General features: G+C 41.3%; 1 protein-coding gene across 8 annotated transcripts in view; it reads left to right on the plus strand.

Moving 5' to 3' along the window:
- Nucleotides 1-10,598: 10,598 nt before the first annotated feature.
- ATE1 (arginyltransferase 1) overlaps nucleotides 10,599-14,984 on the plus strand; it is a 159,785-nt gene continuing 155,399 nt past the window's right edge. For 3 of the 8 annotated variants that reach the window (XM_036828495.1, XM_036828491.1, XM_036828493.1), the window contains exons 1-2: nucleotides 11,909-12,373; nucleotides 14,612-14,675. In XM_036828495.1, the coding sequence (XP_036684390.1) occupies nucleotides 12,139-12,373; nucleotides 14,612-14,675 (299 nt within the window). In that variant the 5' untranslated portion in view covers nucleotides 11,909-12,138. The other 5 variants (XM_036828490.1, XM_036828489.1, XM_036828492.1 and 2 more) reach the window with 4 other exon arrangements.

The following is a 14,984-nucleotide window of genomic DNA, read 5'->3' on the forward strand; positions in this document are numbered from 1 at the left end:
GTCTGGATCGTAAATATTGTTGCTCTGACTTAGCAGCAAAAGGGAAGGATTTTATAACATGGAACTAGAAAAAAACAAAGCTATATTTGCTGTTTAGGTAAAGTTAATTTCTCAAAGACTCATATTTCTGCTTTCATATTTTTCTTTCCTAAGCAATTCTTATATTATTTCCACAGCAACATTTATAGAGTTTACCATACTCTAGGCATTGCACTAAGAACTCAAATGGATTCTTTTACTTCATCTTCCAAACAGCCGTATGAGGTAGGTACCTGTTATCCCCCATTTCATAGCAAAGTGGACTGAGGTCAGGAGAGGATCGGTGACTTGCTAAAGGTCCCCTGGGTTGGTTTCAGAGGCAGGATGTGTGCCTGTGTGACTCCAGAGCACATAATTTTCTTTCCTGTGCTACACCCATTCCCAGATAAGTGAATCTTCTCCTGCCTTTACTCAAAATGTAAGGACAGTAATACCTACTGCTCCTCGGCACTCAGATCCAGCCATTCTGAGCCTGTCACCAAAGGAGGGTGTGAGGGCGGGATCTGCACTGCTGGTTGGTCCTTCCGCAGGCCCCCACTGCCCCTTCTCCTCGGAGCACCTTTGGCTACTTCCACGGCTCTTAGGGCCCCATGCTGTTTATCTTTGGTGTCTTCTGTTTCAGCCATCGCCCTATCAACGGCCAGTTCCACAAACCACATCTCTGCTCTTCACTCTCTTCCTCTCAGCACGTGCTCTCCTAAGCTGCTCTCCCAACTCTAATCTCTCCTTCTCTATTCTGCCAAGTCCTGTTTTCCAGCCATTAAAGTCTCTGGCCCTCTTTCAGTCTTCCAGCTACCTACTGTTGATCCTTCAGGATGCCTTGGTTCGATTTCTAGGGCAACCAGAAGCAGTCACAAGCTTTTTTGTACGTGTCGTCACTGTCCTAGATTGAGGCTACTGTGAGGTCGTAGGTGAAGACGTCGTCTGGCTGGCAGGGAATGAGCTTCAGCGTGAGCTGGGCTGAACGGCTGCAGACAGAGAGCAGAAGGGCCTGTGCTTCACACACACACGTGTCCCGGCTAAAGTGCAGTTAGAGCATCTTCCAAGGCAACGGGAGCATCCTTTTTTCTCTTTTTGGGATATATGTTGTGTATCTTCCATGGAAATGGAGCCCTGGAATCGGTGGAGAACCCTGGAGCGGGTCCTGCACACACTCACAGTAGTGGCAGGAGGTCGGACAAGTGTGCAGGTGGCCCAGTCGCGGGGTCTCATCATTACTTAGCTGGCGTGTCACTCACCTAAATACTGCTCCTGCTATGAAGTTGTGAGCTTTGATACTGTTCAGTATACTTCTAGTCATATACTATATAATTACGTTCATAACTGGTCATTAAAGAAGCAGAAAATACACCAATGCTGAAATCACATTAATGAAAATGACTGCATATTCACATCATGAAACCCTGTTCACCATACATGTGAGCGGCATCCATTCGAACAAAGTCCTCACATAGCCCATTATGATGTCTCTAGGTCTTTTAAAAAATGTGAAAAGGAGAAAACACAGTGATTAATTACAACCTGGCTTCTTATTCAGTAGGAATAAAATCTACCCCTTCCAAAATGTGCTGCTTGTAGAGACGTGCTTGAAACCGTAGCCCCAAACTCAAATTCAGAAATAAATGAGTTATAGAAGTAAATATGGGTATTTTATGCTTAAAAAAATCAAAGAATTTCAAACATCAAGTCATGACAGTGGTTTCTATTTTCATACCAAAGCACTGAATTAAATTTCTTTTGTTTAATACATCTTTATTGGAGTATAATTGCTTCACAATGCTGTGCTAGTTTCTGTTGTACAACTAAATGAATCAGCCATATGCATACATATATCCCCATATCCCCTCCGTCTTGAGCCTCCCTCTCACCCTCCCTATCCCACCCCTTCAAGCTACATTTTAATATCAGGTGCTTCCCGAACCAAACAAGATACCATTTTAAAACTGATCAAAAGTCATGCTGCTCAGATGTGAAACTCATGTGATATTAATTCTGCCAAAATGTTTCTAACACCTGGGACCTGACAGCATCCTACTACCACAAATTCCTAATAGTCACTGACTATGAGCCAGGCACTATGTGAAGGACTAAAAGTCAGTGTCTTATTTATCATCTCATGAAAACAGAATAGAAGCCTCTTTTTTTTTTGATAAAACTATGCAATTCTTAATGTGAGCCTCTCTTTAAGTAAGGAATCAGCTTAATTAAAACACACAAAGACAATCATGTGGACCTGAAAGTACTTTTAAGTACTATGCTGTAAAGTTTCTCTTTCCTGATAAGAGAAACTGGGGGGATAAAGAATATAAGCCAGGGAGATAAGCAGAGAACCTTTTGATAGCCAGTTAGGTTGAAACAAACTCTGAGCAAGACTACATTTATCCCAAACATAAGCAAAAGATGGCTTGAGTTGTGTTTCTCCATGATAAATATAAAAAGGACACTGCTACCAAGTATTTTCTTATATACCTAAATTTTAACCCTTTGTCAAAAACCATGAAATGTGTTTAAATAGTTATGAGAAGTCCTAGCTGGGGGAGGAGATGGTGATGGTTTCTGAACTGAAGTGATTGTGAAACCACTTCTCACGTTACTGAGCTTGAAATAATCTTCACAGTATAATCACAGATTAACTGCTGGCACTGGAAGCAGCACCTTGCCTGCTGTCTCCGTTTTGCAGGAGTTTGAAAACAAACTTAAATAAAAGTGCCTCTGATAGTATCTGAACATAAAATATGGACATTCCAACCACACCCTTGAGGTAATGTTATTATTCTGCCCATTTTCCAGGAGAGGAAATGGTGGCTAAGAGAGTTAAGCAATGTGTTCAAGGCCACACAGCAGCCAAGTGGGAGACTGAAACTTGAAAGTAGATGTCTAAAGTCAAAGTTTGTAGTCCTAAGCACCTGCCATACCACCTAACCTTGGAATACCGGAGAAGTAGAAACACAGTCCTTACCTTTGTAGAGTTTACAATCCAATTAGGGAGGCAAGAAATGTATGCAAGAGCACACGTGTGATGTAGTGGTACAAATGGGATGCTTAAGTATGGAGGGAAAACAAAGGGCAGGAGTCATGAGCATGAGGTGAGATGCAGCAAGGAGGGCTTCTTGGGGAGCACATTTTGAGCAGTGGCAAAAACATGGAAGACACTCCTGAGACCAGCCAAGCAAGGGGTGAGTCAATCAGAGTGGTTGTTAACTAGAGGAAGTTGCACAGGCAGAGTACAAGATGGATGCTGGGGGCCAGAATATAGAGCACAGTCTGTGGCGAGGAACGCAGTAGCCAGAATATGACGTGGAGGAATTTTGATGATTTCCCAAAACAAATAGAGAACTATGAAATTTTGTTAATAGGAAAGTGCTTAAGAAGAAGTAGCGCTAGAGAAAAGATCCTGAAACCGTAGGGACTAGGAGCAGAGAAAAGTAGAGAATTGGTCCAGTGAGGAAGCACTGTTCAGCAACAATAGAATGCCAGTCAGAGATGTAACTTAAAGCCATCTAGGAGCCACATTTTTAAAAGTAAAGAAACAGATGAGGTTAATTTTTGTGATATGTATTTATCAGGATGTCAGGATAAAATATATCCAGGATATATGTACAAAATATTACATTTCTCCACGTAATCAATTTTAAAAGCTTTACACTGCTGCTTTTTTTTTAAAATAAATGTATGTATGTATTTATTTATTTATTTTTGGCTGTGTTGGGTCTTTGTCTCTGTGCGAGGGCTTTCTCTAGTTGCGGCAAGCGGGGGCCACTCTTCATCGCGGTGTGCGGGCCTCTCACTATCGCGGCCTCTCCCGTTGCGGAGCACAGGCTCCAGACGCGCAGGCTCAGCAGTTGTGGCTCACAGGCCCAGCCGCTCCGCGGCATGTGGGATCCTCCCAGACCAGGGCTCGAACCCGTGTCCCCTGCATTGGCAGGCAGATTCTCAACCACTGCGCCACCAGGGAAGCCCACACTGCTGTTTTTTAAAGTAACAATTTTTTTTTTTTAGAGCAGCTGCAGTTTTACAGAAATATTGATCAAAAAGTACTCTTTTCCTCCAAGTTCCCCCTGTTACTTATATCTTGTATTAGTGTGGTATATATATGAATCAATACTGATACACTATCATTAACCAAAGTCCATAGTTTACATTAAGGTTCACTTTTTGTGTTGTACATTCCATGGATTTTGACAAATGTATAATGACAGGTGTCCACAACTAGTACATCATACAGAATTGTATCACTGCCCTAAAGCCCTGGCAACCACTGATCTTTTTACTGTCTCCATAGTTTTGCCATTTCTAGAATGTCATATAGTTGGAATCATACAGTATGGCTTTTTTTTATACTGTAAAGGCTTTTTCAGATTTATTTATTTCACTTAGCAGTATGCCTTTAATGTTCCTCTATGCCCTTTCATGGCTTAATAGCTCATTTCTTCTTATTGCTAAATAATATTCTATTGTATGGGTGCACAGCCATTAGTTTATCCATTCACACACTGAAGGACATCTTGGTTTCTTCCAAGTTTTGGCAAATATGAATAAAGCTACTATAAACATTCATGTGTAGGTTTTTGTGTGGACATAAGTTTTCAACTCATTTGGGTATATACCAAGGAGCACGATTACTGGATCATATGGTAAAGAGTATGTTTAGTTTTGTAAGAAACTGCCAAACTGTCTTCCAAAGTGGTTGTACATTTTGCATCCCCACCAGCAATGAATGAGAGTTCCTGTAGCTCCACATCCTCACTCCTATTTGGTGTTGTCAGTGTCCTGAATTTTAGCCATTCTAATAGGTGCGTAATGGTATTTTATTATTGTTTTAATTTGCAATTCGCTAATGTGACATGATGCTGAGCATGTTTTCATATACTTATTTGCCATTTGTTTATCTTCTTTGGGAGGTATCTGTTCAGATCTTCTGGCCATTTTTAATTGGGTTGCTTGTTTTCTTATTGCTGAGAATTTTAAGAGTTCTCTGTATGTTTTAGATATCATTCCTTTATCAGATGTTTTGCTAAGATTTTCTACCAGTCTGTGGCTCATCTTTTCATTCTTTTAACAGTGTCTTTTGCAGAGCAAACATTTTTAATTTTAATGAAGGATGACTTCATTTTTTCTTTCATGGATCATGCTTTTAGTGCTCCATCTAAAAAGTCATTGCTAAACCCAAGGTCACTTAGATTTTCTAAGTTATCTTCCAGGAGTTTTTACTTTTGTGTTTTACATTTAGGCTTATGATCCATTTTGAATTATTTATTGCATGTGGGTGCCCAGTTGTTCCAGCACCATTTGTTAAAAAGACTATCCTTTCATTGAATTCCCTTTGCTTCCTTGTCAAAGATCAGTTGACTATATATAACTGGGTCTACTTCTGGGCTTTCTACTCTGTTCCATTGATCTATTTGTCCATTCTTTCACCAATACCACACTGTCTTGATTACTGTAGCTTTATAGTAATTCTTAAAGTCTGGTAGTGTCAGTCCTCCAACTTTGTTCTCCTTTAACACTGTTTTGGTTATTGAGTCTTTTGCCTCTCCATATAAATTTTGGAATCAGTTTTTCAATATTCACAGAATAACTTGCTAGGATTTTGACTGGGATTAGAATGAATCTAAAGATCGAGTTGGGAAAAAATGACATCTTCACAGTATTCATCTTCCTACCAATGAAGATGGATCATCTCTCCACTTATTTAGATCTTTGATTTCTTTCATCTCAGGTTTATAGTTTTCCTCATACAGATCTTGTACATATTTTGTTAGATTTATACACAAGTATTTCTTGTTTTTTTTTTTTTTCTGGTGCTAATGTAAATGGTATTGTTTTTACTCTCCAATTCCAATCATTCATTTCTTGTATATAGGAAAGCAATTTACTCTTATATATTAACCTTGTATCCTGCAACCTTGCTATAATTGGTTCTTAGTTCCAGATTTTTGTTGTCGTTGATTCTCTGGGATTTTACATTTGGCTAATCATGTCATTTGTGAAGAAAGAAAGATTTCTTCCTTCCCAATATGTATACCTTTTATTCCTTGTTTATTGCATTAGCTAGGACATCCGGTATGATGTTTAATAGGAGTGGTGAGAGGTGGCATCCTTGCCTTGTTCCTGATCTTATTGAGAAAGCATATAATTTTTCACCATTAAGAATTATGTTAGTTGTAGGTTTTTTGTAAATGTTCTTCACCAAGTTGAGGAAGTTCCTCTATATTCCTCGTTTGCTGAATTTTTTTTTAATTATCATAAATGGGTATTGGATTTTGTCAAAGGCTTTTTCTGTATCTATTGATATTATCGTGATTTTTCTTTTTTAGCCTAGTAATGTGATGGGTTACATTAACTGCTTTTGTGATGTTGAACCAGCCTTGCATACCTGGAATAAGTCCTACTTAGTGGTGGTGTATAATTCTTTTTACATTGTTGGACTCCATTTTGTTGAGGATTTTCACATTTATGTTCATTAGAGACATTGATCTATAGTTTTCCTTTCTTGTAATGTCTTTGTCTGGTTTTGGTATTAAGGTAATGCTGGCCTCATAAAATGATTTAGAAAAATCCCTTTGATTCTATTTTCTGGGAGAAACTGTAGAGTTGGTGTAATTTCTTCCTTAAATGCTTGGTAGAACTCACCAATGAACACATCTGGGCCTGATGCTTTCTGTTTTCAAAGGTCATTAACTATTGATTCTATTTCTTTAGATATAGGCCTATTGAGATTATCTATTTCTTCTGGTGTGTGTTGGTTGATTGTCTTTCAAAGAATTGATCCATTTCCTCTAGATTATCATAGGTACGAGCATAGCATTGTTCAGAATATTCCTTTATTATTCTTTTAATATGGGAGCAGTAGTGGTGGTCCTTTTCTCATTTCTGATACTGGTAATTTGTCTTCTTTTTTTCTTAATTAGCTTCACTAGAGGTTCATCACGTTTATTGATCTTTTCAAAGAACCAGCTTTTGGTTTTACTGATTTTCTAGATTGATTTCCTGTATTCAATTTCATGTATTTTTGCTTTAATTTTTGTAATTTTTTTCTGCTTATTTTGGGTTTAATTTGCTCTTCTTTTTCTCATTTCCTGAGGTAGAAGCTTAGATTACTGATTTGAGGTCATTTTTCTAATATATGCATTCAATGCTATAAGTTTCTCTCTAAGCACGGCTCATGCTACATCCCACAAATTTTGTTAAGTTGTATTTTCATTTTCATTTAGTTCAAAATATTTCTAAATTTCTCTTGAAACTTCCTTGACCCAAGTGTTATTTAGAAGTATGTTGTTTAATCTCTGAGTATTTTGGACTTCTCCAGCTACCATTCTGTTATTGATTTCTAGTTTAATTCCTTTGTGGTCTGAGAGCATAGTTTGTATGCTTTCTATTCTTTTAAATTTGTTAAGGTTTTTCTTTCCTTTTCTTTTTTTTTTAATGGCCCAGAATGTGGTCTATTTTGGTGAATGTTCTGTGTGAGCTTGAGAATAGGTATTCTGCTGCAGATGAATGAAGTATTCTATAGATGTCAGTTATATCCAGTTGACTGACGGTCTTCAGTTCAATTATGATCCTGCCTGTAGGACCTGTCAATTACTGATAGAGGGGTGCTCAAGTCTCTATAATAGTGGATTCTTCTATTTCTCCCTGCAGTTCTATCAGTTTTTGCCTCACACATTTTGGAACGGTGTTAGGTGCATTCACATTAAGGATTGTTATGTCTTTTTGGGTACTTGACCCCTTTATTATTATGTAATGCTCCCTCTACATCCCTAATTTTCCTTGCTCTAAAGTTTACTTTATCTGAAATTAATGTAGCTACTCGAGCTTTCTTTTGATTAGTGTTAGCACAATATATCTTTCTCCATCCCTTTAATCTGTTTTTATATTTAAAGTGGGTTTTTCTGTAGATAACATATAGTTGGGTCTCATTTTTTAATCCAGTCTGATAGTCTTTTTTTAATTAATTAATTAATTAAATTTTGGCTGTGTTGGGTCTTCGTTGCTGTGCGTGGGCTTTTTCTAGTTGCAGCGAGCAGGGGCTACTCTTTGTTGAGGTGCGCGGGCTTCTCATCGTGGTGGCTTCTCTTGTTGCAGAGCACGGGCTCTAGGCGCACAGGCTTCAGTAGTTGTGGCTCACGGGCTCCATAGTTGTGGCTTGCGGGCTCTAGAGCGCAGGCTCAGTAGTTGTGGCGCATGGGCTTAGTTGCTCCGCGGCATGTGGGATCTTCCCAGACCAGGGCTCAGACCCGTGTCCCCTGCATTGGCAGGTGGATTCTTAACCACTGTGCCACCAGGGAAGCCCAGTCTCTGTCTTTTAATTGGTATATTTAGACCAGTGATGTTTAAAGCGATCACTGATATAATTGGATTAATATCTACCGTATTTGTTACTGTCTTCAGTTTGTTGCTCTTACTGTTTCTTTTTTTGTCTTCCACTCTTATTCTTCCTTCTATGGTTTTAATTAAGCATTTTATGATTCTATTTTTTTTCTCCTCTGTTAGCATAGCAATTATACTTTTTTGTTTTTAAAGAAGTTTATTTATTTATTTATTTATATTTGGCTGCGTTGGGACTTCGTTTCTGTGCGAGGGCTTTCTCTAGTTGCGATGAGCTGGGGGCCACTCTTCATCGCGGTGCGTGGGCCTCTCACTATCGCGGCCTCTCTTGTTACGGAGCACAGGCTCCAGACGTGCAGGCTCAGTAGCTGTGGCTCATGGGCTTAGTTGCTCTGCGGCATGTGGGATCTTCCCAGACCAGGGCTCGAACCCGTGTCCCCTGCATTGGCAGGCAGATTCTCAACTGCGCCACCAGGGAAGCCCCCTATACTTCTTTTTTTGCTTCTTTAAATGGTTGCCCTTGAGTTTGCAGTATATATTTACAGCTAATCCAAATTCTTTTTCAAATAACTACTTTGCAGGCAGTGTGGGTACTTTGTAAGAGTATTCCCAGTTTCCTACCTCCCACCCCTTATAACGTTGCTGTCACTCATTTCACTTATCCATAAACTTGCACCCTGTACAAGTTGCTGTTATTTTAAACCATCTGTTATCTGTCAATTTAGATTTTGAAAAATTTGATTTTACCTCCATTTATTCCTTCTCTAATGCTCTTTTTTTAAAGTAGGTCTGAGTTTCTGACCTATATTATTTTCTGTCTTTCTGGAGAATTTAACATTTCTTGCAAATCAGGTCTAGTGGGGACAAATTCCCTCCATTTTTGTTTGTCTGAGAAAGCCTTCTCTTTCACTTTTGAAGGATAATTTTGCTGGATACAGAATTCTAGGCTGGTCTTTTTTTTCTTTCAATACTTGAAATATTTCACTTTCCTTTCTTCTTGCTTGCACGGTTTCTAACGAGAAGACTGACGCAATTCTGATCCTTGCTCCTCCATAGTTAAGGGTTTTCCCCCCTCTGGCTTTTTTTTCAAGATTTTTCTGTTTGTCTTCGATTTTCTGCAGTTTGAATATGATATGCCTACATGCAGATTTTTTGGCATTTATCCTGCTTGCTGTCTATACTGCCTCAATTTAAGAATTCAAATAAATTAATAAAAGTTGTTTCCCTGTCATATTATCCACATTTTAGGTGCTCAGTAGGCACATGTGGCTAGTGGCTACCAAACTGGAGAGCAAAGGTCTAGACAGTGGAGAGAAGGGGTCTAATCTGAGGTCTCTTGGCAGTGAGTGCCCCACAGAGGAAAGTATCTTCTAGGACTCTACCACCACCAGTACCTGAGACCCCTGGTGCTCCTATCTACCTCCCTGCCTCTGCTCATAACACAGCTCTTTCCTAGCGTGTCCCTCTTCTCTGTATTTAACTGCCCTCCCCATCACCCCCCAACTTATTATCTACTCACAACACTTTCTTCAGAAGGAAAGAGAAACACATTTCACTTTACTTCAAGAATCACGGGCCTATCACCATGCAGAGTCCTTCACATCATCAGTGCCTAGGACTGAACCTCACTCTTAAGCTTTGCAAACTCAACTTCACATTCAGTTATATAAACTATGTTAATGGAACCAATCATGCTAGTGTTGCCAGCATTTTGTCAAGAATGAAAATTAAAAACAAAGACAACTATCTATTACTGGCAATTTCATAAATAAAAGGATGTTCTTATAGTATCCTCTTCCAGCTCCCCCCCCCCACCGCCCCCAAAGATGGAAACTAAATGAAACTTTGCACTATTTTTCTCATTTGGGCCTGGAAGATGAAAACTTTGTGCCTAACCTTCAGCAAAATAAACACATCTAGGAACTATTGCCCTACACGTCCAAACCTAGTATTTGTTGATCTCTTTTCTTCTTCTTCAATTAATTTTATTTTTGTCACCTTTTCCCCCGCCTATTTGTCTCTTACTAGTTGTGTGATCTTAGGCAAGTCATTTGGCTTGTCTGGCCTTTGTTTCCTATGTTGGCCAGGAAAGCACCAGAAATAGTCAAATCTATCATAATGAACAAAATGGATGAGGTCTGTCTTAAGAACATGGGTACTGAGATCTAGTAAGGGGACTTTAAATCTAAGGAGTTGGAGGGGCTGGATAAATCCAGATAAATCTAAGGTCCTCCGGCATGCTACATAGCTATCCTTAGGTTCTTTCCCATGTGTGAGGCACAGCTAATGCTTACCAATATAACAGGTCACTCTGCCACCAAGAAACCTCTTTAATAGGCACATATCCAGCATAGTGGACCCTGGGGTCAAGAGTGTTGAAACTGACTTCAAAAGTTTACCTGTTTCTCCAAGTTTCATGATTTCACTTTTTGAAACATAATAAAAAGATAATCAGCTTTATTGTTGATGGGAAAAAAATATAAGGACAGACAGGCTTAAATTATCTGTGCATACAGAATTAAAGAATAAGGAATATTACCTTGTTGGAGGTACTCACTCATTTTTATACTTTGCTCCAGGACTGTTAGTCTTTAAGAAATCCCCTTTAAAATAGTGGTTGCAAATTGGAGGCTCATGTGCTGAATTCAGCCTATATAAATGTTATGTTTGGCCTGTACAGTTAAAAATATTCTTTTAAAGTAACATTTAACAACTGTACTAAAAAAAAATGATTTCTAGCTTCTCTTTAAAAGTTAGGAAAGTCGCGGGGGGTGGGGTGACGGTGGGATGAATTGGGAGATTGGGATGGACATATATACACTAATATGTATAAAATGGATAACTAATAAGAACCTGCTGTATAAAAAAATAAATAAAATAAAATTCAAAAATTCCAAAAAAAAAAGTCGTAAGATATGGTGGCACTAGGCACAAGGCAGCAACTGGCTCTGACACTTGTTTCCTTTAAAAGAGTGAAGTGTTCAATTCACTTACCCTGCCATCCACAGAATGCCTGCATGTGTCCTCGAACCTACGGGACATTTAAGTGAGTGTCTGCTGGTTTGGAAGAAGCTAGAATTGGCTAGGACGGCCTGAAATGGTAACTTTTGAACTGAGACCTGCAGGATCTAAAAATAGGGTGATCACAAGCTCTGTGCCTCAGTCTCCTTATCTGTAAATTAGGGCTATCAACGCGCAGTTGTGGGAAGGATTGGCGATGGAGTAATGCAACGGGTTGGCTCGAATTCGGCGCCCGAGCGCACGACTACGATCCACCCTAATCCTGGGAGGCCCCCGGACCCAATACCGACCGGGCCCCCCGCGCTGCGACGCACCGCGCCGGGCCTCGCTCTCCACTCCTCCCCGCCGCGGACCCCGCGCTCCTCAGAGGTCGGCCCCGGGGCGCCGAGAGGCGTGGCCGACCTGCGTGGACCTGGCGGCAGCCATGGCTTCGGTGGTGGAGTACAAGGGACTCAAGGCCGGCTACCACTGCGGCTACTGCGACTCCGAGGGCAAGGCGTCCTGCGGTGAGTGGTCCGGTCGACGAAGCTGGTGCGGCCGCCTTACGTCCAAACCCCCGCACCGCCCGCCGCGTCCGGGCCTTCGCGAGGGAACACCCAGGCCCTGCTCCCCAACTCCCGCTTCCCTTTCCCACTCGTTTCTTCCCAGACCGTTGTCCTTCACGTTCTGTCTCTTGGTCTCATCCTCACTGAAGATGACGGTCCCTCTCGGAGAAGGAGCGGAAATAGCGGAAGGCTGCCCTAGGTTAAGATGGCGCCGGCGGCGTCAGCGCCGAGGGGCTCGGGCGAGGGCCCGGCTGTGGGCGCCCGGGCGGCGCGGTGCATTGTGGGGTGGCGGCGGTTTTGGGCTGGGCCGCGTAGCGGTTGGAGGGTCGGGGCCATGGCTTCTTGGGCCGCGCTTTCGCCCAGCATCGTGGAGTATTTCCAGGGCGAGGATTTCTACCGCTGCGGCTATTGCAAGAACGAGTCGGGCAGTCGCTCCAATGGTGAGTGGGCCGGGCTGGCGGGCGGGGAAGGGCGTCGCGGCCTCGGGGCTCGGCGGTGGGCCGGTGTCCTCGGGGGTCGCGGCGCTCCGGGCCGACTGGCTGGAGGGACGCGCCCAGCCCCTGCCCAGCTGCTGTCTCGTGGAACGAGTGCGGAACGCGGCTCCCCCTGAGTGCAGTAGCTTTCGGAATTAAAATCGGACCTCACCTTTGGTTTAGCACGGAAGCTTCTAGATGCTCATTCTTCGCACCGGTGCTCGGACTTGCGAAATAATGATTGTCTCGCAGTAGCCAAGTGTGGAAACAGGTGTCCATCATCAGTAGGAGACGGTTAAGTACCTGATGGCACGCCTGCTGGGGAGCGCTGTGGCGTGGTCGGTTACGGGGGCTGACCTGTAAGTGCTGATGCTGCTGTGAGGGTGTCCCCGAGGGTCAGGGCAAAACGCGGGGTGCAGGACAGTGAGTGTCGGGAGGTGCTATTGGTGTAGAAAACGGTGTGTGTGGAAAACACACGTGCGCGGGCATCCGTGGATAAAATGTCTCTGGAAGAATATAGAAGAAACTAGTGACCGTAGTCGCTGCTGGCGAGGGGCCCTGTTGGTACCGAGGTGCTTGAAAATTTTACCAGGTGCTTGGGTGCCGTGTCATTTCTCCACCCACCTCGATGACGACGACAAAGCCAGCCTACAGTACCCTTCCCCCCCATGATTCAGTTTTCTTTCGGAAAATTTCTTGTTTGTAAACAGAACATCATGTTTATTTCCTGCCGTGTCGTGCTTTGGCAAAAGTAGACACTTATTTTAAAGAATAATCTAGCATTGTGGAAGATGGGATGTCTGTGAAGATGTAAATTGGGGTGGTTTCCGTATTTAAAAAAATGTATGTCTTACCGTAGGGGAATGATTTGGGTGATTGTGGTGTGTCCGTTTACTCGTTAATTAAAAGTGTTTATTAGGTGCATCTTGTGGGTGAGCGGGGGTAGAGTGTAGTATAACGCAGTCATTAGTGACGGTGATGAAGATGAGTTAACGTGAAAAAACAGAGTCTTGGGTTAAAAGGAGAACATAAGCAGGATGCAAATAACATATGTGACATGGTTACAGCTCTGGGAGGAAAAAATCCCAAATGTTGACAGTGGTTGCCTTAGGGTATTAGAGATTTTTCCCTTCTCTCTTTCAGAATTTTAGTATTGTGATTATAATGTGTATGTAACAAATACTTTATATTAAACATGTCTAAAGTTAATATTAGGTCCTTAATTATTTTTCTAGTAATTTTAGTAAGAGAAAATCGATTAATATAGATGTTCTCTAAGTTCTGTGGAAAAAACCTACTTTCAACCTTTTCACTTAGATAACTGTAAATTTCTATCATCTCGATTTTAATAATAATCTTTACTATAGGGCACCCCACCTATTGGGTAGGTAGGTTTTATTATTCCTGTTTTACAGATGGGGAAATTGAACCTCATGGAGTAACTTGGTGTTAATGAGTGCCCACCAGACTTCTGGACATTTCTGTTGTACACATGCCTGTGCTTTTCTCACTACGCCCTGCTCTATCAAGCCTATCTTTATCTTTACATACTTCTGATGCAGTTTACTGTTTACAAGAATAAAATTCACTTTTCTTTACCATTAATTCAGTGTTTTCTCCTAGTCTTCATTTTTTTCATGGTTGCATAATTATTTCATCATATTGATAACATCATAGTCCCTGTAATCAATTTTCTGTTCCTAGGCATTTGGATTACTTTCAGTTTTTATACTTAAAAGGAATATTGCTGTATGTATACTTTTGTCCAGTGTGTAAGACTATGGTGTAAACAAATAAAAATCAGGAGAATTTATATGCACAAGAAAACATTTGCTTTCTAATTCTTCCAAAGAGACCAGGTTATTAAATTATTGGGGATATTATTATGACTTAAAGGTGTGATGTAATTTGATTGCAGTGAGGACCTAAATTTATGATGTCATAGAGACTGTTGACTAATCCTGAATTGCATGTGATCACTTTGTGTGCTTGATTTTTAAACTTAAGATAAATACATCATGTATTTCATTTGTGTTGTGTATTGTGTCAAACTAACAAGTATGAAGTATGTGCAGACTTTCATTTCTCCAATATGAGCTGGATTTTTTTTTTTTGCTTCAGTATTCATATTTTAAAGATAATGCTTTGGATTTAAAAAAGTAAAAAGTTCCACCTGCTGTAATTAACATGGCACTTATTTTTCAGGCATGTGGGCACATTCCATGACTGTACAGGATTATCAGGATCTCATAGACCGAGGATGGCGAAGGTAAAGGTCCTTAATACAAAGATACTTCTTTTTAAAAAAAAAAAAATTATGTATTTGTTTATTCATTCATTCATTCATGGCTGTGGTGGGTCTTCATTGCCGCGCGCAGGCTTTCTCTAGTTGCGGTGAGTGGGGTCTAGTCTTCGTTGCGGTGCGTGGGCTTCTCCTTGCTGTGGCTTCTCTTGTTGCGGAGCATGGGCCCTAGGTGCGCGGGCTTCAGTAGTTGTGGCTCGCGGGCTCTAGAGCGCAGGCTCAGTAGTTGTGGCACACAGGCTTAGTTGCTCCGCAGCATGTGGGATCTTCCCAGAC

This window comes from Balaenoptera musculus, chromosome 16 (genome assembly GCF_009873245.2).
Source record: "Balaenoptera musculus isolate JJ_BM4_2016_0621 chromosome 16, mBalMus1.pri.v3, whole genome shotgun sequence".
In the NCBI taxonomy this organism is placed as follows: Eukaryota; Metazoa; Chordata; class Mammalia; order Artiodactyla; family Balaenopteridae; genus Balaenoptera; species Balaenoptera musculus.